We start from the raw sequence: 26204 nt of genomic DNA, 5'->3' as shown, positions 1-26204 counted from the left end.
TCTTTGACATTTTCACTATAGGTCAGTACTTCCGGCTGCGTCCAGGCCTCGGAGGTTGCTGCCCTTTGTAAAGTCACGACTCAGTGACGTCATGATGTCATCTGTGACCTTATGATGTGAAATGACTTCCGAGTCTTGGACGCAGCCAGAATTCCTGGCTTATGACGAAGAGGCTACAGATGCATCATGCGACAGCCGAACGCCGATGATGGGGGGCGCCACATCTCGTTATCCTATAGAGTGCCAAGCTCCGCGATTAGGTAGAATCAGTTTAGGCAATTAGATATATATGACTGTAAATCCCTATCTGTTTATGGTTTACTGTACATTGTGTATAAGTATCTGTATACCAATATAGAAGCAATTACTTTTATCAGGCTTTGTATGGTTTAATCTAATTGAAAGTGCAATTTTGCATCCCCTCTTTTAACATTGTTTTTTACACTGGAAATTTTTGTTTTTATACTTTAGTAACAAAAGATTAGTTTTAAGATATTTTATGTTCACACAAGCAACAAGAAGAAACCTACTGGGCAGGTTAAATAGCATCGTACAGTAGTTTTACAGTTTGGTTTGTTACAAATATGGTGATACCAAATATTTATATTTATTATTCTTTTATGGAAGACGTGTGAGGCAAATACAGCAATAATATACAGCAATAGATTGAAATCACTTTATTGGTGAAACAAGGGAAAGCAAGCAAAATGCGATATAGCCTTTTGATATATTGTGTGGCAGTCCTGAGGTGGAATACCTGGACGGAACCCATTCCCAATTCACAGGTAAACTCTCTTCAGTGAATACAGATTTTGCCATTACTGAGATAGGATATGATTCAATTTTTATAAATAAAAACAGCAAGACCAAGCAATATAAAAAAACAAGGTGTTCATAAAGAGAATGACCAGATCACATCACCTTATATATATCACAACTGTGTCACCAATTATACTGATATATCTATGACCCTGCTAGGGAGCCTAATGTTGTGCATCAAAGACTGTTATAATTATCCTCTGCTGTAGATATGTAATAGTAATAGTAGTCCATACACAATTCCCCCTATCCACATAGGCGTTTCGCCCCCGGGAGAAGCTCTGGGCGAAACGCGCATCGGGGTGCACGCACCGCACCATTTGGCCTGCTTGGGGATTTACTGCCTAAGGTATTGTTAGCATTAGCATTTTGGAAAGTGAAATCACGCATGTTTGGCCATGTTGGCCGGGTACTTCTGATGTGGATAGGGGAAATTGTGCTTTGATGCACAACATTAGGCTCCCTAACAGGGCCATAGATATGTCAGTATAATTGGTGACACAGTTGTGATATATATAAGGTGATGTGATCTGGTCATTCTCTTTATGGACACCTTGTTTTTTGATATCGCTTGGTCTTGCTGTTTTTATTTATAAAAATGTAATGAGATTTGTATACATTCTATTATATGGTTCTCTTCTTGCCGCTGGTATCATGTAAGTCCACTTTGGATTGTATATGTATAATTTAGAATCGCTCACTTTTTTCATCCATTAAAATTAAAGAAATAAAAATTTAAAAAATAAGCATATTTGGTATTGCGATGCCCATAAGCATGTTTTATAAAAATCTAAAATATATTAAATAATATGTTAAATGCTACAGAGGAAAAAAAAATCCAGAATTAAGTTTTTATGGATGCCACAACTCATTTTAAAAAGTGCATTGTATGTACCCCAAAATGATATCAATAAAAATGTCAGGTTGCAACACAAAAAACAAGTCTCACACAGCTTGTGGCGAAAACAAGCCTCTCTGACCTTTCCCGTCGCCTGCGCACTGCAGTACTTTACTCTGCCCTCAACATGAAGCAAGGAAGAGGACGTCATCGTATGAAGATGGGAGGCGCTGCTGGACCCGGACCTCAACACCCATCGGACCGGACCGCATGACCGCCCCCCCAAGGTGAGTATAATAAAACTTGTTTTTCTTATCTTTCAGGATACATTGGGGGGCTTATCTACAGCATTATAGGATGCTGTAGATAAGCCCCTAATGGCGGTGGCTGCAGCATATATGCGAAAAAGTAGGTGACCGGTTCCCTTTAAGGAGAGGTGAGACTAGTCCAGCTTCATTTCAGCTTGGTTCTTTCCACACCGCTTTAGTCGTATGTACACCCGGGTGCTCTGTGATTGATCTTCACAGCTCCCTGTGGCTGCATCACCAGCGATCACACCGTGTGTCCCAATTGTGTGTCACAATTTTTCAGTTAATCTCAAACTACAATCCTTGTCATCATTTTGCAGTCTAATTTCCATTTGTGGACTTTTCTTCTACTGCAAAGAGAATACAAATGCCAAATAAATGTCAAACAGGAGAATGTTCAAGGGTTTTATAAAGTGATTGCTAGGATATGCCATTACTTTTTGATTGGTGGTTGATCGTCAATCAATTAACTACAAAAAGCTATTTATTAGTGGTCAGAGACTGCTCCTGCCTGCAATTCTGCAGCCTCTGCTGAGGCCACATTAACAGAGCAGCAGCTTCTTTTCTGCCCTTCTCTGTTGACGGGGCGTGACTACTGACACCATACTGATTGACAGCCCTCTCTCCCACTGCCTCACTGTGAGATGCCCACTGCCAATCAGCAGTCACCCCTGATGATAGCGCAACCTGGAAGAGGAAGAAATGCCATATTGACATGGAGCAGCTGAATCACCGGCAGGAGCGGTCAATAATCACTCTGAGCCGGCACCGGATACAACAGGCTGGTAGTTACAAACTTTTTAGGCACATAACAAAGCAAAAAAAAATCCTGGATAATTTCTTTAAGGCCACGTTCACACGTTCAGTATTTGGTCAGTATTTGACATCATTATTTCTCAGCCCAAACCAGCTTACACCTGTCTCTCACAGCAGCAACTGGCTCTATCTCCGATCGCTGGCATTTAACAACTTAAAAGCTGCTGTCAATTTCCAACAGCGGCATTTAAGTGTTGTGATCTCAATAGGAAGCCCGCTTAGTCACCCATCGCCCCTTTGTGACATGATCGTGGAGAACCAATGGGTTATCGTGGCAGCTCCGTGCCTACTGAAGATCTCCATTGCCGTCATTTTTGTATTCTTAGATTATGATCCCCACTATGTACAGTCTATAGTACATGTAATTAAACTATTACAGACTCAAGACTGAATGAAAACAGTAAACAGTACAAAGTAATAGAATTTTTTTTTTTTTAAATGACATAATTAAAAAATAAAACCAAACTGATTTAATTCACACCTCACCTTTTCCCGAGACAAAAAATAGAGAAATAAAAAAAATAAACATATTCTGCATCACTACATCCATAAAGAACCAATCTTCAAAGTATGAAACTGTTTAACCCGTACAGCAAGTGTTGTAAAGACACCAGATTTCTTGTTTTTTCATCTGCAACTTTCCCCAAAAATGTAATAAAAAGGATCAAACAATATGTACCGCAAAATGATACAAATAAAAACTACAGCTCGCCACATAAAAATCAAATCTTCACGCAACTCAAAAGATGGAAAAATAAAAAAGTAAGTTATGGATATTGAAAAATGGTAACACAAACCAATTTTTTTAGAATTGTTTTGGTTTGTTTGGCTTCTCTTTCACCGCAGTCTTATGTGATCACTACGGCTCTTAAATGGAGAGGGTTCTCTTAGGATTTTCTGGGACCACACATGATCAATGATTTTAAAGAGATTGCCCACTACTTTATCATTGATGACCTGTCCTTAGAGTAGTGTTGTGAATTCCGTTCTCGAACTCCCTCCTGTGGTCAGGAATGGTACTTCTGTGAGTTCTGTCCGTGGACTCCCTCTGGTGGCTGTAAGTGGAGCTGCTGGCCTTGAAGTTGCTTCCTCAGCTGCCCTCGTTTATGGCTAGGCTGGCTTCTCTATTTAACTCCACTCAGATCGTTACTTGATGCGAGCTGTCAATGTATCAGTACTGGTTCAGATCTCTCTTGGATCTTTCTGATGACCTGTCTACTCCAGCAGAAGCTAAGTCCCTGCTAGTTCATTTGTTGTTCATTGTGTACTGAATATATTTCTTAGTACTTGCTAAATTCTAGTCCAGCTTGCTATCATGATATTGCCTTGCTAGCTGGAAGCTCTGGGGTGCAGAGTGGCACCTCCGCACCGTGAGTCAGTGCGGGGGTCTTTTTGCACACTCTGCGTGGTTTTTTGTAGTTTTTTGTGCTGACCGCAAAGATCCCTTTTCTATCCTCTGTCTGTTTAGTAAGACTGGCCTCCTTTGCTGAAACCTGTTTCATTCCTGTGTTTGTGACTTTCCTCTTAACTCACAGTCAATATTTGTGGGGGGCTGCCTTTTCCTTTGGGGAATTTCTCTGAGGCAAGGTAAGGCTTTATTTTCTATCTTTAGGGGTAGTTAGCTCTTAGGCTGTGAAGAGGCGTCTAGGCAGAGTTAGGCACGCTCCACGGCTATTTCTAGTGTGTGTGATAGGATTAGGGTTTGCGGTCAGCAGAGCTCCCACTTCCCAGAGCTTGTCCTGTTTTATAGTTTAACCATCAGGTCATTCCGGGTGCTCCTAACCACCAGGTCCATAACAGTGTAGGTCATCAATGTCTGATTAGTCGGGGTCCGACATGCAGCACCCCCGCTGATCAGCAGTTCTTGGTGTTGGCGTTGACTGCTCAGTCTTCGGCAAATGAGCATTTCTGGATGGCGTCCAAGAACAGCGGGAGTACTTGGTGTCTAATCTTGACCAATCAGAAATTGATGACCTATCCCAAGGACAGGTCATCAATGATAAAGTAGTGGACCACCTCTTTAAGATATGAATCTTATAGTAACAGTAATATAATAACTCACCGGCACTGCCAGAAGAATGATGGAAAGCACTATGACCACCGGTATGAAAATCAAACAAAAGTGATTACGACTTCTGTAACCTCCGGAGTGGGGATCATCCATCTTGTCTGTAAAATAAAGAGAAGTACTTTCCAATGTACGGATGCATTTGCAGGACAGGAAATCACATCACAGAGCAATAACTACATACAAGGTGCAGCACCCTGTTACCCAGTCACATAGCGTATGGAGGCCGTACATGATACTTCCAATAGTTGGCATAATATGTAAGCGCTATAGACACAAGAATAGGGGTCACAAGGTCCAGTGTGAATAAAATAAAACTGCATGTAGGATACTAGTCCATTCGCTTCTACGGGAGCAGTAGTGCTCATGTGGGACCACCGTTCCATTCACTTCATTGAGGTTGGTCGTGCGTATGCATGACCACCCCTCTATTCACATCTATGGCTTTGTAAGAGCAGTAATGCCCATGCATAACTTACACTCATTTCAGGGTTTTTTTCTTTGAATCCGCATGCTCGACCACCACTCCATTCACTTCTACTGGAGCTGTGTAAAAATGTGTGACTACTCCTCCATTCACTTCTACTGATCTATAGTAGTGCCCATGTGCCACCATTTCAGTAAATCAGAAGCAGGAGGTGGCCTCCATATGCAAATGAGGAGACGTAATCAATCTCTTGCCGCACCAAGGGTACACCAAACCCCGTCACTTGCATGCAAATTAAAAGTGATTTTCTCATGCACCATACCAGTAATAGGTGCAGTGCTAGTGTGCTTGTTATAGGGGCTAAGTCCCCTACAGTACTGTATTGTCCATTTAAAATGCATTTTGGTGGTGACGGACTCCCTCTAAGGTGCTGTCACATAATCTGTAAACAGGCCTTCACAAGAACACTTGTTCCCAATTATTGACTTTTACATTTCACCAGGAGGTGCAGACTGGATTTTGTATAGCCCAGTAAAGTGAACACCAATGACCAGAAATATCACAAGCATCACATTCCTACCTGAGGGGATCAGGACACATATGTTAGTGATGTTTCTTGGGAGAATCGGGGTCCCATTACCAGTACGGCCTTCACTTTCACCCCATATCACTTTGGCTGCATTCAGGCGCATTATTTGATCACAATGACCGTGTGTTCCATTAAGGTCTAGAGAACAAGCAGAAACAGAAAGTCATTTAATAATAAGTAGTCAAAGCCTGTAAAACAAATAATAATAATGGGAAGATGGGTGCCAGGGCACTGCCCTACATATATGGGCCTGTCCCTACAAACTAGCATTGTCCCTACAAACTGACACACTATGCTTGAGGAAGAGAATGGTAATGCCCAGATGTCAATTTATAAATACATTTCCAGGATTCTTTATTGCCTTTAACACCTGATCTGACACCTTTTCTATATTTTCCCTTGGAAGGTGACTTGGAAGATTTGGAGTCTCAACGGAACCAGTCTCAACTTTTTCAGGGTGAAAAGCCAACCCAGATTTGTTAAGGGTGTTCTGATACCTTTTGTCATTGATAAACCAAAGGAAAGGGCCCTGAGCTGAAAATGCCTGATCCTCTCATTGGCTAGATCCACTCTTAGGAACTTCTGATCTTCTATGTAGATTGGAATATGATAATATGCATCCTTTAAGTCTAGAATGATAATATAACAGCCCGGTCAATTTTATAGCTTCCATCTTGAAAGGACTGATTTTTAGGAAATTGCTTCACTTTTTTTCAGGCTGATGACAGTCCTGTGGCAGGCGTCTGGTTTCTTATCAGTAAAAGAGAATAAGGGTACCGTCACACAGTCACACTTTGATCGCTACGACGGCACGATCCGTGACGTCGCAGCGATCGTATGAGTATCGCTCCAGCGTCGTAGACTGCAGTCACACGTTGCAATCACGGCGCTGGAGCGATGCCGAAGTCCCCGGGTAACCAGGGTAAACATCGGGTAACTAAGCGCAGGGCCGCGCTTAGTAACCCGATGTTTACCCTGGTTACCAGCGTAAAAGTAAAAAAAAAAAAAACAGTACATACTCACATTCCGCTGTCTGTCCTCCGGCGTCTCAGCTTCTCTGCACTGTGTAAGCACAGCGGCCGGAAAGCACAGCGGTGACGTCTGACGTCAGACGTCACCGCTGTGCTCGCTTTCTGGCTGGCCGCCGCTCACAGTGCAGAGAAGCTGAGACGCCGGAGGACAGACAGCGGAATGTGAGTATGTACTGTTTGTTTTTTTTTTACTTTTACGCTGGTAACCAGGGTAAACATCGGGTTACTAAGCGCGGCCCTGCGCTTAGTTACCCGATGTTTACCCTGGTTACAAGCGAACGCATCGCTGGATCGCTGTCACACACAACGATCCAGCGATGTCAGCGGGAGATCCAGCGACGAAAGAAAGTTCCATACGATCTGCTACGACGTACGATTCTCAGCAGGATCCCTGATCGCTGCTGCGTGTCAGACACTGCGATATCGTATGGATATCGCTAGAACGTCACGGATCGTATGGTCGTAGCGATCAAAGTGTGACTGTGTGACGGTACCCTAAGAGAATAGAATTCTCTCTACTTCCTCTTCTACTGGAACCTCTATAACGACACCACTTCCTGAATTTCCATTTCAAGGATTACCGTAATTGTCTCCCTCAGACCTCCGAGGGGCCAGTACCACAGAACTGGGGAGGAATGCCAGAGTCCTCACTTTTTCGGCAGTCTTAAACCGCATTTAAATGCAGGACCAGCCTGAACATCACCTCCTACCCCAATGGCTGCCTCCTCCAGAACTCTCCCAGAAGGACTGATGTGTCGAATGTCACCAGGGCGTGCCACAACAGTACGCCCTGTGCATGCACAGACTCAGGGCGACACAGTAGCCAGCAGACACGCAGAGATGCTGCCTCCACTTGCACTCCAGCCAAGCCCCAAATGGAGCCCCTGCGGTGCTTACAGACCCCACACAATGGCTCAGCAGACCTCATGACCTCTTAGACAACTGGGCAGGACGTTTTCTTTGGTCTGCACCTGACACTCTTTGTATAGGTTCCCCGTCAAGGACAAGAAAACAACTGATGCAAGGGAGAAGCACCATGCTTTTATTCTGTAGGTTTCTTGTCCTTGATGGGTAGATCCCTTCTTGATCAGGTGGTGCTGTCAAGCTTGTTAGGAAAATTTAAAACATACTCTTGGTAGAGCAGTAAAAAAAAAGATGGTCTTCAAAAATTAAAGTAATATATTCATGCTTTTATCGTATGGAAGTTATACCTAGGCCTTACCCCTTATTAGAGTAATAGATTTTCTATCTGAACTGACTAGATTAGAGACAGAGACAGTGACGGCTTGAGTATAATTGTACGGAATAGTCAGTGTCCGGTTATCAGGGCTCAGCCAGCGTCGGTCTAGCAAATGTCTTCCATCCACTGTCCAGTTGAACGCTCCTGGGTCTTCAACAGGGAACACAGTGAAGGATATGGTCCTTTCTGTTTCATTATGGTACAGTCCCACGATCCAGACAGGATCTATAGGTGGAGAAAGTTTCTCATTAGATTTTTGTTATTTTCGCATAAGGAACATATTGTACTGGCATATATTTATATCCCACAATGCTATGCCGATCTAGAAAATGGCATAATAGGCATTAGCACCGAAAAGCCATTAGGTCTTTTATTTAGCACCCTCCTTATTAAAAGGAATCTACCAGAAAATAAATGTTTCTACTTGCAGTAAGAAGAGGATTGCACATTGCTTGTGATATACCTCCACATCTGTGGACCAAGACTGTCCTACAAAATTCATTAAGTCCACAGACTGGGCCACAAAATCAATTCAGACCCAAGACCAGGCCCCTAAAAATCAATTAATTCACCAGCTCATCTCACACCCTCCCAAAAAAGGAAAGAAAAAACGAGTTTGGACCCCAGACTGGGCCCAGAAAATGTATTCAGACTGCCGGCCAAGTACCATAATCAACTCAGACTCCAGACTGTGCCCCTAATAATCAAATAATGGTTTACCATAAATGTCTACAATGTGGATTCCACCTCTGGGACACGCAGATTTCTTCACAACGGGAATACCTTTGATCCCATGTTTTGACTAATACTGCAGATGAGATTAGGGGTGGCCATGCCTGTGTGACTCCATTGCTAGACATTGCAGAACAATGGCCACCTCTCCCCTCATTGTGGCATTATTAAAAATGGGGGATAAGTGGGTCCCACTGTTCTAGAGATAAGTGTGGGTCCTAGAGGTGGGACTCACATCTATTAGACATTTTGGGCATATTCTGTGTCTATGCCATATATATGTGTTATAAGACAACCTATATACCGGCAATGCGCACTTAATGGAGCATGAGCGACCATTGTTCCATTAAGGCTCCAGCCGTGTAGAAGACTTTGGACCCCTGTTCTCATGATCATTGGAGATCCCAGCAGTCAGGCCCCCAGCTATTATACCTCATCTATTTTGTTTGTTGAAGACAGAATACAAGGGACTCTTAGTTAGGAGTCTGCTGTATTCATGAGCCACATCTTCGGCTTTAGAGAGTAAAAGCAGTTTCCCTAATTTCCCAGAGAGAATAGAATTGTTGTAGTGATCTGTTGATTCTCACTTACCCAGAACTCGAACTTCCACCCTCTGCAACTTTTCCTTTTTCCCATTTCTGTTAGTACGCTCCAGTGTATAATTTCCTTCATCGCTCCTGGTCACATTGGGTAGGGTGATGGATCCGGTGGTTTTATTGATGCTTATCCTGCCCTCCCACATGTCTGGTATCTGGGGGCTAGAATTACAGGGGATGTAGGCGGTCGCACCGCCATAGTGGAGCTTAAATACGCTGTTGAGTTCACAGGGATGAAAATGAAATGTCACATATGAGGTCCTCGCTATGTACCGGTACTCGATTTTTTGGCTTCTGGACAAATTGATGCAGGTAAAAAGGAGAAGCACTGCAAAATACAAGACAAATATATACAGTATATTAACAAATGCAGAAAAATCAGCAAATATAATATGCGTGCCCTCAGAGTTTATGACAAAATTACTGAACTATGACTAGCATTGAGCCTATCCCTGTACGTCTACAAGACAATAAATCACTGGACTCCTAACTTTCATGCTGGGGCTATGCGTCAATTTCGGCGGTAGGCAAAGACCGATGGCTGTTGCTACTACTTCACAGTGCAATACAAGTGAATGGGGCCACACTGCGAGCTCAACAGGCCAGCCGGAAAAATATCAGACAAGGTTGGACTTATTGCGACTTGATTATCACAGTCACAATACTCTTGGGATCACCAAGTAATTTTTAGTCATGAGATAGCTGTATTGGTATCACTTAAAAATTGCACAGGACAATGGCAAAGTAGACTGTCCCCAGGGGCGGGCTGGAGCTAGAGGGGTACCTGCCCCCCAGGGTGGTCCCCAATCAGTCGTATAGGCTGTCTGCTGCATTAGAGCGTGTGAACACGTGCTGGGCTGGGGTTGGCCGCAGCACAGTATTGCAGACACTCCCACGCGGAACATTGTGTGCGGCCACGTTTGCTGAAGTAATGTCACAGACCTAATAAGTCCGGGGTAGGCTCCTGTATTATCGGCGGCTGCTCTATCAGACCGGATAAAGCACAGCGTACCATGCTTTACTACACTTTGTGTGTCTGTCTATACTGATTTAATCTTCTTGTTCAGCCCTATAGGCCATTATAAAAATCATTCCTGCAGTATAGATTTTACTTTAGCTTTTTAAGAAATTAGTTTTATTTCATATATTAATGAGGTCTCCTCAGTGCACCCTTAGTGTGGCCAAAGGCTCATTGCACCATTCCCCCCTCAGCGTGCTGCGTGCTTCCCATTAGCTTGAGTGACAGCGCTCACCTCCCCAGAACAAACGCTGCCTGAATTAAACTACTTGCGCTGTGTCAGCGCACTAACACTGCAGGAGGACGAGGGCTGACACTGTACACTGCAGGAGTCCAGCCACAGTGTCAGTGTGTATGCGCTCCCATCCCTCTCTTCTCTCCTCTTAATCAGTCGCCCACTACTGCGCAACCTGTATGTAGTGAGTGGGTCATATAGACAGAACGGAGCAAGTGAGGGGCCCACACAGACACTGAGTGCATTGTCATTGGGCTCGTGCAGTTTCAGGAATGTGCAGGGCTGGGGATTCAATTTTGCCAGTTTGCCAGTGGACCGCCCCACAAGGGCTGTGGGGTACTCGGTACCGGGTCCTGCGGTTCACAGGGGGATGTCACGGTGGCTGACCCGGTCCGTGGCCCTGGGACATCCGTGTAGAAGGGAAAGGTCTTTAAAGGGGAAATGTTCGTGACGCCATCTGTGGTATTCGGTCAGGGTGACCGACGCTGCTTTAAGGGGTCCGCTGGGGTGATGTTATGGCAGATAGATGGTATACAAGTGTATCCCCCGGGCTTCCCGGTGTGTAGATGGTGGATGGTGAGAGGCGCAGTGAAGAACGAGGACACAGGGTTGCAGTCTCTTTACCTTTACTGAAGACTTCAGCATCCACAGTCCAGAGCACCAGATCACAGGGCAGGCAGAGTCTGGCAGGTTTGGAGGCAAGTCCAGAGTTCCCTTATCCAGGTGGAAATCAGTAGCCTTACCTTGGGCTGCGGTGGTGTAGTCCCTTACTGCCTATGGCTTCACATAAGGGTCTCACAGATGTGGTGTATCTCTCTCTCTGTCCCCCATATAGGATAGGACAATACCCGTATGACTGGTGACTTGAGCCTGTTTACAGGGTCTCTTAGATAACCCGGCTCTGTAGATGTCACCGTGCCTCCTGGGTGTAGGTGCGGACAGGTAACCTGCAATTAGCTGTCCTGCCGGTCTCTGAAATAAGGCGCAGAGGTCCTTACTCCCTCCAGCTACCAGAATTTTGCGCCTCAGAAGGAGACAGCTTGAGCAGGGCTGGTCACCTTCTGGTATTCTCTCCTTTGCTTCGACTTCCTTCACGCTCGCTGCAATACAATTCTGCCTTTCAATGTCTCTTTCTGGGAGCTGCAGCTCTGGGGGCATGCACAGCTTCTTTAACCTTCCATCCTCCTCAGACCCTGGTCTGGAACTAACAGAACTCTTGATTCCCGTCTGGAGCGCTGCCAGGAACTGAACTCACTTTCCCTACAGACTACCAGATATATATATATATATATATATATATATATATATATATATATATATAGGGAATGTCCTAATAAATAGGAGCAGAAGCTCCCCCTGGTGGCCTGGATTGTGAACTGTGTTGCATGTATGTGATACCTGGATGCAGTTATCCTTCTTTGCCTCCAAACGTAGCATCACTCTTCCTGAGAGGAAAGCAATACCACTGCGACAACCAGGACCCTGGGGCACTGCACCAGTGCTTGTTCTGATTTTATAGTGGCTAAGTCTCCTGCCAGACTGTGTAAGTAGTTTAAATTGAATTTTGAGGGTGACAGACCCCCTATAAGCCAGGTATGCCTTTTTGTAGTGCATGCTGTGCTTGTCTACACTCTTAAAGCTAATTATACATAATATCAGGTGTACTACATAAGACCACAGTGTTTGGCTCTGCAGAACAGTGACACAAGTTTTGGCATTTTAGCCATTTACCAAAACATATTCCAGATACAGTTATATAATCAATATGGGCTTAAAGCGCAGACTGTCAGCTTTATTTATTCACGTCTTAATTGACATAAGAGTCTAGGGATTACAGCTCCTAAGGCCTACATCTCACTTTCCTGTTTTCAGTACGTGTGGTATCCTTTTTTTAAAGGATACCACTCATATCCATTATAACCTATGGTGCTATGCTCACATCCAAATTGTTACATGGATAGTGTGCCCTTGCAGCACACATGAAGGTATAAATCACACAGATCATACGATAGTAGTCACGTGCTTCAGTTGAATCAATTTATATGCCACTAGAAAGAAGCAACAGCAAAACGCGCGTCGGGGTGAGGGGAGACAGTGTGCTGCTTTGCATATGTCTGTTAGCTATGGCGACTATGCTGCTCTTTATATTGAATCCTCGATTTTATTACCTTGGTTTAATATTTATTATCTTTTGTTCTTTACAAGCAAGGTTAGACTTTAAATTAATAACTATAGGCTTCAATAACAATTATAGGGCATGTATATCAATTGTAATATACATGTTTTTTTCACTGTTCTCCCCTCTTGTTTTGGTTTGAGACACCTTTTTAAGAAATCTATATGTATGATTTTTATGTGGAAATAATAAAATATTGAATTTTAATGATTCTGTTTAATAATAACACTTCTTGATCTGTGTATGATTCACTGATCGTATGATCTGTGTGATTTATCCTATATGGAATGTTGGCCCGCCCTGTAGGTGAGAGAGGGTGGTTTGGGTAGTATGTTAAACACATGAAGATATGTCAGTTTTCTTATGGCAGCACGGATGACAATGGCCAATAAAGTCTATGACTCCGTGAAAAACATATACAGCAAATGGATGGCATCTGTGTGCCATCCATGGGCTGTATGTCTTTAACACTGTAAAGTGTAGGAGAAGATTTGTAATAATTTCTTTCTTTATCTATACTGCAAAAAGACACTGATGACAGACTGATGGTAAAAATGAACACATTGATGACATCACTACCACTCAAGATTCACCGAACTTAAGATTTGCCAAACTCCCGAACTCGAGATTTGCCGAATTCGAGATTCGCCAAACTCGAGATTCGCCAAACTCAAGAGGGTAGAGGATCATTTTTCTTTTTTGAGTTTGGTGGCGAAACTTGAGATCAGTGAATCTTGAGTTCGGCGAATATCGAGTTCGGCGAATATCAAGTTCGGCGAATATCGAGTTCGGCGAATCTCAAGTTCAGTGAATCTCGAGTTCAGTGAATCTCGAGTTCAGCGAATCTCGAGATTCACCAAACTCAAGATTCACGGAACTTCAGGTTCACCGAACTCCTCATGATTCACCAAACTCGAGGTTCACTGAACTCGAGGTTCACCCAACTGAAGATTCACCGAACTCAAGGTTCACCAAACTCAAGATTAAACGAACTCAAGGTTCACCGAACTCGAGGTTCACAGAACTCAAGAAAGAAAAATTATCCTCTACCCTCTTAGAATTACAGCTATACAGTTTAATGCTACACACCTTTGGATACCAGTTGCATTCTGTAGTCTTCTCCACTCCACTCCTCTCTGTAAATGTGAAGATCACTGCCATCAGTGCATAACTGCAGCTGGTTTTATTTGAAATTCGCCAAACTCAAGAATCGCCCTACTCAAGATTCGCCGAACTCAAGATTCACCGAACTCGAGATTTGCCGAACTCGAGGTTCAATGAACTCAAGATTCGCTGAACTCAAGATTTGCTGAACTCGAGGTTCGCCGAACTCGAGAACTCAAGATTCACCAAACTCAAGATTCGCCCAACTCAAGATTCGCCCAACTCAAGATTCGCCCAACTCAAGATTCGCCCAACTCAAGATTCACCGAACTCCAGATTCACCGAACTCCAGATTCACCGAACTTGAGATTCGCCGAACTTGGGGTTCGCCAAACTCGAGGTTCGCTGAACTCAAGATTCGCCGAACTCAAGATTCACCGAACTCGAGATTCACCGAACTTGAGATTCGCCGAACTCGGGGTTCGCCAAACTCGAGGTTCGCTGAACTCAAGATTCGCCGAACTCAAGATTCACCGAACTCGAGGTTCGCCAAACTCGAGAACTCAAGATTCGCCGAACTCAAGATTTGCCGAACTCAAGATTCACCAAACTCAAGATTCGCCGAACTCGAGGTTCGCTGAACTCAAGATTCACCGAACTCAAGATTCCAAGATTCGCCGAACTCGAGATTCGCCGAACTCAAGATACACCGAACTTGGGGTTCACTGAACTCGAGGTTCGCCAAACTCGAGAACTCAAGATTCGCCCATTTCAAGATTCGCCGAACTCGAGATTCGTCAAACTTGAGATTCAGTTTAATGCTACATACCTGTGGATACCAGTTGCATTCTGTAGTCTTCTCCACTCCACTCCTCTTTGCAAATGTGAAGCTCACTGCCCTCAGTGCAAAACTGCAGCTGGTTTTATTCTCAAAATATGCCCTCCCACTGCTGGTGTCATTGGATGAAGGAAGTTGTAACAGTTTCCCAACCACTGGTGCAGTGTGTCTTCATGTCTTCAGCAAGATAATTTGTTCTCTAGTGCCACATCTTGGAAGTAGGAAGTCTTCTACTTCTACTTCAATTCTTTAATGAGCCTTCCCACATGACATGGAATAAGAACCCAAACCGGACACTCTATTTATAGTCACAAGTTTTCATTAGTGCAAAACAATAGGTCTGGTCTGGCTAGGTGAGAGGTCTCGGACATGATCTCTAAGTCATCCTGTGGATAGGAGATAACTTTCACTGCACAATCCATAGACATGTTCAGTGCTTCATCGATTCTCCCATGCATCTATAATGTGGCAACTTGCCATATAGTTCTTATTCTATGCCTCCTATTGTTCTGCCTCTACAGCTCCTATTCAGACCGGTATAATTAATGCTCTTGTGCATGAGCTCTGATGATATACAGAAATTTCCACTTTCTGTCTATCAGACAGGAATGACAGTATATTGTGCATGCGCAAAAATGCAGAATGCGCAGTGTGGTTATGTGTTGCTGGATTTGGGACAAAGCACATCCAAAAGGTAAAACACGCATCGGTTACTAACCTAAAGCCGATTACCTATTATATATGTAGACACTCCTATGGTCTCTCTATTTTCCCCTGATGAAGCTGCAGCTAGCAGCGATACGCATGGGGCTCATATTCATGACATTATAACTATGCTCTTTTGATGCCTTTTTTAATATTCTTTCAGCTCTTTGGATATCACATCATTGGTTTTGTATGCTTTCTTTGCTATTCTTAGTTTATAATGTTGGCAATATAGTTAATCTCTCTTTATGAGTACTTAATATACCTTCATATTTACCAATACCACATGTATAGCGTCAATATATTTACTATATTTCTGTACTTTATTACTGTACTTTATTATTCAGGCTTTTGTTAGTGTTTATTGGTGTATTACTTCATATTCCATTATACTCATAGTATCTATACGAAGGCTCAAACTTTATGGAATACAGTGGGTACGGAAAGTATTCAGACCCCTTTAAGTTTTTCACTCTTTGTTTCATTGCAGCCATTTGGTAAATTCGAAAAAGTTAATTTTTTTTTCTCATTAATGTACATTCTGCACCCCATCTTGACTGAAAAAAAAACCCAGTAATGTAGTAATTTTTGCAAATTTAATAAAAAAAAACAACTGAAATATCCCATGGTCATAAGTATTCAGAGACCTGAATATGGCTGTCCACCAACGTTCACCCTCCAACCTGACGGAACTGGAGAGGATCAGCAAGGAAGAATGGCAGAGGATCCCCAAATCCAGGTGTGAAAAACTTGTTGCATCATTCCCAAGAAGACTCATGGCTGTACTAGCTCAAAAGGGGCTTCTACTCAATACTGAGCAAAGGGTCTGAATACTTATGACCATGTGATATTTTAGTTTTTCTTTTTCAATAAATTTGCAAAAATTTCTACATTTCTCTTTTTTCAGTCAAGATGGGGTGCAGAGTGCACATTAATGAGAATAAAATGAACTTTTTTGAATTTACCAAATGGCTGCAATGAAACAAAGAGTGGAAAATTTAAAGGGGTCTGAATACTTTCTGTACCCACTGTATATTCTCTTTATTAGAAAATATATATTTTTTCTACATTTTTACTAACTGAAACTGATCTATAAGTCTACATCAGACTCTCGTATTTGAGCATATTAATATATCTTATTCCAATTATCGTTTTAATGGTTGCCCAGCACTTGTCTATATTCATCTATTTACAATAAAATTATAGAAACTTCATGTAGGTACGCACACTGCAATGTTTATTGTCTTTTTAATTTTTTTAATATTTATTTTTAATACTTGTGTAGCACCCTAATGTGATCCGACTTTGCATCGTCTTCCTTTGTTCATGCCTGTACTGCTGGCAATCTTTCTTTGAGCCACCAGTGGGCAGTATTGCTCCTCTCAGTATCACAATAGTTGTGTCAGTCTTGACAATGAAGTCACGGCCACAATGAAAATTGAATTTTTTTCCCTAGCAAACCATATGTAAATACTTTTATGCTCCAAAAGACAAACGTAGGCTATGTTCACACGTTGCGTTCTTGCTGCATTTTTTTTCTGCAGGCAAAACCTGCTCTCTTGACAGTAAAGTAGCCGCTTACAGAAAGCAGGTTTTGCTGCGTTTTTGTCAGGGTACATTTGTCTTTTGTGCATGTTGAAAACATTGAGTGCATAAAAAAAAACAAAAACACATGATTCAGCTTCTTGAGGTTTTTGCACCAAAAACCAACAAAACATTACTCAAAATGGGTAAAAAAATAAAAATAAATAATCGCTGATAGAAGTGACATGCTGAAGTTTGCGAAAACGCAGCAGTTTTCCAAAATAGTCAAGAAGAAAAACAATGTGTGCATGAGATATCTGAAATCACATAGAATTTGCTGATAATGTAAGACGCATCTTAAAATTTGCATTAAGAAAAGCAGCAAAAACTGAATGTGTGAACAGAGCCTAATAGTGATACCTTTACTGGCTGCCCAGAAGAATGGCATCTGCAAGTTTCCAGGGAATTACGGAAAGAAGAGCACAACATTTACGCAAACCAAACACAAACACTATATGGGACTAACCTAACCGATCTAATTGTCCCCACTATATGGGAGTAACTGACATAATTGCCCCCACTATATAGGACTAACTGTTATAATTGCCCCCACTATCTGGGACTGATCTAATTGCCCCCACTATATGGGAGTAACCGATCTAATTGCCCCCACTATATGGGAGTAACCGATCTAATTGCCCCCACTATATGGGAGTAACCGATCTAATTGCCCCCACTATATGGGAGTAACTGTTATAATTGCCCCCACTATATGGGAGTAACTGTTATAATTGCCCCCACTATATGGGACTAACTGTTATAATTGCCCCCACTATCTGGGACTGATCTAATTGCCCCCACTATATGGGAGTAACCGATCTAATTGCCCCCAATACTATTCACTGAATGCTCTCTGCTTGAATTCTCAGGATCATTAATCAACTCAACTAAATTGTAACTCAGGGCAATTAGTTAATAAATAAAGTTCATATTTTATTCACAATAGAATCCTTAGTTAGGGATTATTTGTCTTCTGACAATATGTAAATAATGAATTATATACCTTACGCTGATTCTCTTTGGACATTTGGGGTGTTTGAGAGCACGCAGGGGCAGCAGACCGATGAACAATCCAAAAAAACTTGTTGGGACTGGCGAAATATTACAACGAACACAAGTATGATTCTGTAACCCTTTTCCGTCTATATAGCTGTATGAGAGCTTGTATTATAGCAGGACGAGTTGTACTTTTGAATGAAACCATTTATTTTACCATATATTGTACTGGAAATCAGGAATACAATTCCAGGTAAGATGAAATTGGAAAAAAAGTGTAATTCCAAAATTGTGTTTTGGGTATTTTGTTTACCATGTTCACTACATGGTAAAATTAACCTGGCTTTATAATTATCAGGGTCATTACGAGTACACAGATACCAAACATGTATAGTTTATTTTTTAAGTGTTGAAAAAATATTCCGAAATTTGTATGAAATTCTTTTTAGCATTTGTCATCATTTTCCAAGACCAGTAATTTTCCAGGATCTGGGCCTGGTGAGGGCTCATATTTTGCACCCTGAGGTGATGTTTTTATTTATTGTATTTTTCAGACTATAAGAAAATTCGGGTGCGTCTTTAGTCCAAATATACTTACAAATAGTGTGGCGGCAGAAGGAGTCAGGCTATTCTGCTGCAGTCCCGGTCCGACGCTGTAGGGAGATGATCACACTCCCTTCCCAGGCTGGTGCAGAAGGTTCGGTGGTGCTCTGCTGTGCTCTGTGGTGTGGGGAGCTCCGCTGGCATTTTGTGAAAGCCCGGAGGCCTCCGCACATCCATTGCTGCGATGCGGTGGCCTCCGGGAATATGGGCGCCAGGGGTGGGGCATGCTCAGATTGAGATCTCGCCACCGAGAGCTCGTCTCCCAAGATCTTGGGATGAGATCTCGTTGCAGAGATCTCAATCTGCTGCGATGCGGTGGCCTTCGGGAAAATGACTGCCGGGGGGCGGTGCATGCTCAGATTGAGATCTCGCCACCGAGAGATTGTCTCCCAAGATCTTGGGATGAGATCTCATTGCCGAGGTCTCAATCTGTTGCGATGCGGTGGAGATGAGATCTCGGCACCGAGACACCGAGATGTCGCCATCGAGATCTCAATCTGAGAATGTGCCGCCACCGGTGGCCATTTTCCCGGAGGCCATTGCATCGCAGCAATGATTGTGCGGGGCCTCTGGACTTTCACAAAATGCCGGTGGAGCCCCCTTCACACCAGGAGCACCACCAAACCTGCTGCACCAGCCTGGGATGCTAGTCATATCGCCGGACCACAGAACACCCCCTGTGACCACGCTCCACCAGCGCTTCCGATCTCCCCTCAGTAAGCTGAATTTGGACTGTAAGATGGACCCCCATTTGACACATTCATTTTTTTTTTCCAGTATTTCCCTTCTGAAAATTTGGGGGCATCTTATGGTCCGGTGCGTCTTATAGAACGAAAAATACGGTATACCATTTTGGAGGAGATACAATGTTTTTATTGCATTTTATTACAATGTTGCGGCTACAAAAAAAATGAATTCTGGCGTTTTGATTTTTTTCTCATCACGCCGTTTACCAATCAGATTAATCTACTATATAATTGTCTAAGGGGTACTTCCGTCCTTCTGTCTGTCCTTCTGTTTGTCCTTCTGTCTGTCAGGGATATTCATTGGTCGCGGCCTCTGTCTGTCATGGAATCCAAGTCGCTGATTGGTTGGGCAAAACGCCCACGACCATTGCCACGACCAATCAGCGACGCGCACAGTCTGGAAGAAAATGTCCGCTCCGGTCACCGCTCACACAGGGTTAATGCCGGCGGTAACGGACCGCGTTATGCCACGGGTAACGCACTCCGTAACCGCTGCTATTAACCCTGTGTGTCCCCAATTTTTTTACTATTGATGCTGCTTATGTGGCATCAATAGTAAATAAAATGTAATGTTAAAAATAATAAAAGAACAAAAAACCTGCTATACTCACCCTCCATTCCCGGCGATGCATTGCGAAATTACCCAGAAGACTTAGCGGTCTCGTGAGACCGCTAAGTCTTCTGGGTAATTTCGCAATGCAAACCGGGAACGGAAGATGGCGGACGGCGTGAGCGGCTCGGCGGAGCTTCAGTGGATCCCAAGCGTCTGTAACCGCTTCCTGGATCCAGGCGCCAACGGAAGGTGAGTATATAACTATTTTTTATTTTCATTCTTTTTTTTTTTAACAGGGATATCATGCCCACATTACTATATACTGCGTGGGCTGTGCTATATACTACGTGGCCTGCGCAATATACTACGTGGGCTGCGCAATATACTACGTGGGCTGCGCAATGTACTACGTGGGCTGCGCAATGTACTACGTGGGCTGCGCAATGTACAATGTGGGTTGCGCAATATACAACGTGGGCTGCGCAATGTACAACGTGGGCTGCGCAATATACAACGTGGGCTGCGCAATGTACAACGTGGGCAGCGCAATGTACAACGTGGGCAGCGCAATGTACAACGTGGGTTGCGCAATGTACAACGTGGGCTGCGCAATGTACAACGTGGGCTGCGCAATGTACAACATGGGCTGTGCAATGTACTACGTGGGCTGTGCTATACACTACGCATACATATTCTAGAATACCCGATGCGTTAGAATCGGGCCACCATCTAGTTTATTTTATATTTTGATAGATCAGACTTTCTGAACTCGGCAATACTAGCTTTTTTGTTTTATTTTTATGGGGCAAAGGGAGGTGATTTGAACTTTTATTTTTTTTTAAATGTTAAAACTTTTTTTCTATCATTTTTTACTTACTTCAATAGTCTCCTTAGGTGACTTGAAGCTACATTCCTTGCGATCTCCTGTGCTATACATAGCAGGTCTTCTGCAAAAGGAACAATCCGGGGGCGCCACCCGGTAATCCGACGCCAAGGAAAATGCAGTACTGATCCTTTTGAATAGGTCCTCTAATCCAGCAGGGTATCTAAAGTGGGTGACAATACTACGTGGCAGATGATCTCCAGTTCCTAATTCTCCAGCCAGTCTGTAAGGAAATGCCAAAAGAGATGGAAAAAAATTACATTATGATCCATAGAGACCGGCTGGGGTTACACATTGTTAGATTCATAATTTTTTATTAAAAATTAGAAAGTTAATATGAAAAAAAAAACAACAATCACCATTGTACATGAAAAAGACTAGGCAGAAGAGTCAGTGACTGGTAGGGGTGTACAGGGTTGGTTAGACACAGATATATCTCTCAGAAGGTGCAGGTTTGAAAAAGAGAAGTGTAAGTGTAATTTCTCACCTTCTGGAAATTTCCCCTGGTTTCGCCGAACTGATCTTTTTGTTTGCCGACTGTAAAAACTCTGTACAAATGCTGGGGAAGTCAGAATTCTAAAAGCTCCGCCCCCATTCCGCAATGTATCACTGGCTGACAGCCAGTCCAGAGGGACATCCTGTTTGCTCAACACTCAGTGCACTCCTTTTAGTTGGGCCATATTTTTTTTAATCAGACAACACACAGACCATTAAGATCGTCCTTTTCTGGCTCTCAACATAGGATCAGTATAGGACATACTCTACGTTTCACCAATCTCATTCCTGTAGAGCCCCAAAATCCGCCAGGCAATTAACCCAAATCCAAACATAAAGGGGAATTACCAAGATATACAGTATATCTTCCTATTCTCAGATCAGTCATTTTCAAACATGTGTGAATGGATATGTGAGACTCTAAGGGTCCAAGTACTGTCCGATAAGAAATCAGACAGTACATGGACATTTCACACAGATGTGTGAGTCTGTACAACATGTAATACGGGCCCATACATTGCAGATAACTGCATAAAGGCTTATTTAGCTGACAGCTATCGTTCCCGACAACTCTCCCCACCACACTTGGCTTCTCACAGACAATAAACAAAATCTCAAAGGTGTCAAAAGGGATAAAGAGACATAAGCATAGATTTCATAAAATACAATATTTTATTGGAAAAATGTTGATTTTTATTTTTTTTTTTAATATAAACAAAAGGATTTTCTCTTAGGTAGCAGGGTGTGGACTGTCAGGGGCAGGAGGACTTAGCAGCAACTAGATATAAATGAAAATGACTGAATCATATTCACAAAAGGTGCATTTTAGGAGAAAATATTGCCTGCATATGGGCACTTGACCTTCGTTAGATCGATTTACCTATACATATACAGTGCCTACAAGTAGTATTCAACCCCCTGCAGATTTAGCAGGTTTACACATTTGGAATTAACTTGGCATTGTGACATTTGGACTGTAGATCAGCCTGGAAGTGTGAAATGCACTGCAGCAAAAAAGAATGTTATTTCTTTGTTTATTTTTTTTTTTAAATTGGGAAAAGTCTTTTCAGAGGGTCATTTATTATTCAACCCCTCAACCCACCAGAATTCTGTTTGGTTCCCCTATAGTATTAAGTAGTAGTTCAGGCACAAAGAACAATGAGCTTCACATGTTTGGATTAATTATCTCTTTTTCCAGCCTTTTCTGACTATTTAAGACCCTCCCCAAACTTGTGAACAGCACTCAAACATGGTCAACATGGGAAAGACAAAGGAGCATTCCAAGGCCATCAGAGACAAGATCATGGAGGGTCACAAGGCTGGCAAGGGGTACAAAACCCTTTCCAAGGAGTTGGGCCTACCTGTCTCCACTGTTGGGAGCATCATCCGGAAGTGGAAGGCTTATGGAACTACTGTTAGCCTTCCACGGCCTGGACAGCCTTTGAAAGTTTCCTCCCGTGCCGAGGCCAGGCTTGTCCGAAGAGTCAAGGCTAACCCAAGGACAACAAGGAAGGAGCTCCGGGAAGATCTCATGGCAGTGGGGACATTGGTTTCAGTCAATACCATAAGTAACGTACTCCACCGCAATGGTCTCCGTTCCAGACGAGCCCGTAAGGTTCCTTTACTTTCAAAGCGTCATGTCAAGGCTCGTCTACAGTTTGCTCATGAGCACTTGGAGGACTCTGAGACTGACTGGTTCAAGGTTCTCTGGTCTGATGAGACCAAGATCGAGATCTTTGGTGCCAACCACACACGTGACGTTTGGAGACTGGATGGCACTGCATACGACCCCAAGAATACCATCCCTACAGTCAAGCATGGTGGTGGCAGCATCATGCTGTGGGGCTGTTTCTCAGCCAAGGGGCCTGGCCATCTGGTCCGCATCCATGGGAAGATGGATAGCACGGCCTACCTGGAGATTTTGGCCAAGAACCTCCGATCCTCCATCAAGGATCTTAAGATGGGTCGTCGTTTCATCTTCCAACAAGACAACGACCCAAAGCACACAGCCAAGAAAAACAAGGCCTGGTTCAAGAGGCAAAAAATCAAGGTGTTGCAGTGGCCTAGTCAGTCTCCTGACCTTAACCCAATTGAAAACTTGTGGAAGGAGCTCAAGATTAAAGTCCACATGAGACACCCAAAGAACCTAGATAACTTGGAGAAGATCTGCATGGAGGAGTGGGCCAAGATAGCTCCAGAGACCTGTGCCGGCCTGATCAGGTCTTATAAAAGACGATTATTAGCTGTAATTGCAAACAAAGGGTATTCCACAAAATATTAAACCTAGGGGTTGAATAATAATTGACCCACACTTTTATGTTTAAAATTTATAAAAATTTAACTGAGCAACAAAACTTTTTGGTTTGTAAGATTTATGCATCTGTTAATAAATCCTGCTCTTGTTTGAAGTTTGAAGGCTCTAACTTATTTGCATCTTATTAAACCTGCTAAATCTGCAGGGGGTTGAATACTACTTGTAGGCACTGTACTTTATTTGATTGCAACTACTGCACTTTAGGTGATTGTATTCCTCTATATTCAGGTACTGTGCCCTTTATTTAATGCAAAGTACCTGAATGCATGTTTTTTATATTTAAAAAAAAAAATTAACATTTTTTTCAATAAAATATTGTATTTTATGACATCTACTGTATGCTTATGCCTCATTATCCCTTTTTACACCTTTATTAGAGATTTTGTTTATTCGGATATCCATTAAGTTGCTACAAAATTATATATGGATTTTTGTTTTAGAAAAATTCTCATAGACAATGAATGAAGTGCAGAGGGTGCACGCTCTTCCTTCTCAGGATCAGTGAGAGTCCCAGTGGTCAGGATATTACCTCGCCAAGTTTGGACAACTGTCAAAGATTTTATTGTGTTTTATGAATATAACAAAGTGTGACACTTATTATACAGTACTTTACTTTAGTAGTAATCATGTTACAGCAAACACAAAAGAAAGCAATGGCTGATATAACATGAGCACAGAATACCAAAATTAGGACTACAAAGTGAAAAAATGTATAAAAGAAGTGGAGGGTGTAGGTAAGAGGGGGATAAGGGAAGGAAGTTGCACACTGAAAATGAGAAGGAAGGAAAGGGGAGTGGCAGATATAATGTATTATGGTCAAGAAATGATTCTAGCTTTTCTGGTGCCTGAGGCGAGAATTGAAATAACGCACCTCCCCGAAATGCAATATAAGAGTATGAGCACAGATCAAGGCATATTCTGCTTGTAAAAATGACATTGCTCTGCATATGTTTTTTTTTACATCTTTTAACACCTTCAGGGCTTAGAAAATGTGAAACAATTAACATGGTCATTCTTCAGGAGGCTTTTTTTGAAAGCCGCCTGCTCCTTATAGTTGAAAGTACAGAGAAAAGATGCAGGTGGTGGAACCACCACAAAAAAATGATGGCAAGACCACCACAAAGCCTTTACAGGAAAAACAGCTCTGGCATTTTCCTGAAGTGTCTTTGCTTTCGCAAACTTCCCAGATACGCCATCAGCTTGAAGACACCGTAGGCGCAAACCCAAAGCCTGTAGTGACCACATGACCACACTGGCGCAAAGCACATAACTTAGGAAGATACTAGCGCATGGCCGTGCGGCCATGCGAGCTTTAAATAGCTGAAGCACGTACAGGACCTTCCTAGAAGGACCAATGAGAGGCTGCTACAGAGCCTGCGCACCTACAGCACTCTTAATTCGTTTAACAAACCGCCCAGTTTATCATTATGTAGAAGTATAGATAACTTGTTATGTATTATTTGCATGTAGCTGAACAGTGGTCTCCCAGAGTCATTATTAATGGTGGGCTCTTCACACCTTATTCCATCATTGCCTATAGGAATGTCTAAAAGCTATACACCACTACATTATCTGAAGTGAGTTTCTGTCCAGACGCTGACTAATGTAAGGCAGGACTTTGACATATACTGTTTTTATAGGGTACATCTTACTATAAGACGCACCACAGGTTTGGATATTGGAAAATGGGAAAAAAATGTTACCTACTGACTAAATCTTGCCTGATTTTATAAGTACCGTAACTGGAGAGGTAAATATCACTAATGGTCATACTCTAAGTCAGAATAGGGAAATAATAGTCATTAATTCTGTGCACTTGAGTGCCTGTTTCCGTGCTACGGATCCATCCCTCTCTGCACTGCTGTGCTCGCTAGGCATGCCACCGTGCCAGGTTGGATCAGTGACCTCATCATTGACCATGTAGTCTTCCAATTCATCAATCTGATCCTAATTCTGAGTTGCAATTGTAGGCTGACCTGATGGCGACTGTGTGTCATGATTATCCTTCATCTCTTCAGACATGAATTGACCTTTCTCAAAGTGGCTTTCTCCTGGCCGTGGGTGTTCAAATGTTTCTGCATCACTGCACTCCACCTTCTCATGACTCTCTTTCATGGCGCACATTGAAATGCCTGAATAATTACAAGTGAACATAAACAGTTCCTTAGAGTGACCAGAGTTGGGGTCATATGTCGCCTGGGACTCTTGATGGGGTGGAGAAAGGAGGACCAGGTTGAGGATTCTGAGGCCCAGCCTCTTGGATACTGAGACTGGACTGTGTGGAAAACTTGGTAGTGCTGCTTGTCAACACACTGGAGCCTTTGTCTGCCATCCAACCCATATCCTCGCACTTGTCTGGGTTCGACAGTGGGGTAGCGCGCTGACCGAATTTTAACAGGAAGCTAGAATGAGATATAGTCACCTTCTGATCTGTCACATGGCCTTGGCGGGCACCACCACATCCATGTCCCCATTCCCTAACATCACCCC

General features: G+C 42.9%; 1 protein-coding gene across 1 annotated transcript; it reads right to left on the bottom strand.

The window, feature by feature from the left end:
- Nucleotides 1–1387: 1387 nt before the first annotated feature.
- On the bottom strand, nt 1388–14854 carry LOC143773316 (uncharacterized). Its single transcript, XM_077260795.1, has 6 exons — nt 14827–14854; nt 9460–9792; nt 8119–8361; nt 5857–6003; nt 4844–4950; nt 1388–2315 (listed from the first exon to the last, which is right to left on the bottom strand). The coding sequence occupies exons 1-6, from the start codon at nt 14843–14845 to the stop codon at nt 2313–2315; spliced, it is 852 nt and encodes a 283-aa protein (XP_077116910.1). The 5' UTR covers nt 14846–14854; the 3' UTR covers nt 1388–2312.
- Between the last annotated feature and the right edge of the window lie 11350 nt (nt 14855–26204).

This window comes from Ranitomeya variabilis, chromosome 5 (assembly GCF_051348905.1).
Source record: "Ranitomeya variabilis isolate aRanVar5 chromosome 5, aRanVar5.hap1, whole genome shotgun sequence".
NCBI classification, from domain to species: Eukaryota; Metazoa; Chordata; class Amphibia; order Anura; family Dendrobatidae; genus Ranitomeya; species Ranitomeya variabilis.
Note: the sequence above shows the minus strand (reverse complement) of the source record. Positions and strands in the feature narration are given on the sequence as shown.

What these genes read in the sequence shown, in the direction of transcription:
- LOC143773316 (XM_077260795.1), bottom strand. An exon ending in GGTGGAAGTTCGAGTTCTGG is followed by an intron (nt 8,362 to 9,459) that starts GTAAGTGAGAAT and finishes CTCCACCTATAG; the next exon opens with ATCCTGTCTGGATCGTGGGA. An exon ending in ATGTGTCCTGATCCCCTCAG is followed by an intron (nt 4,951 to 5,856) that starts GTAGGAATGTGA and finishes TTTATTTTACAG; the next exon opens with ACAAGATGGATGATCCCCAC.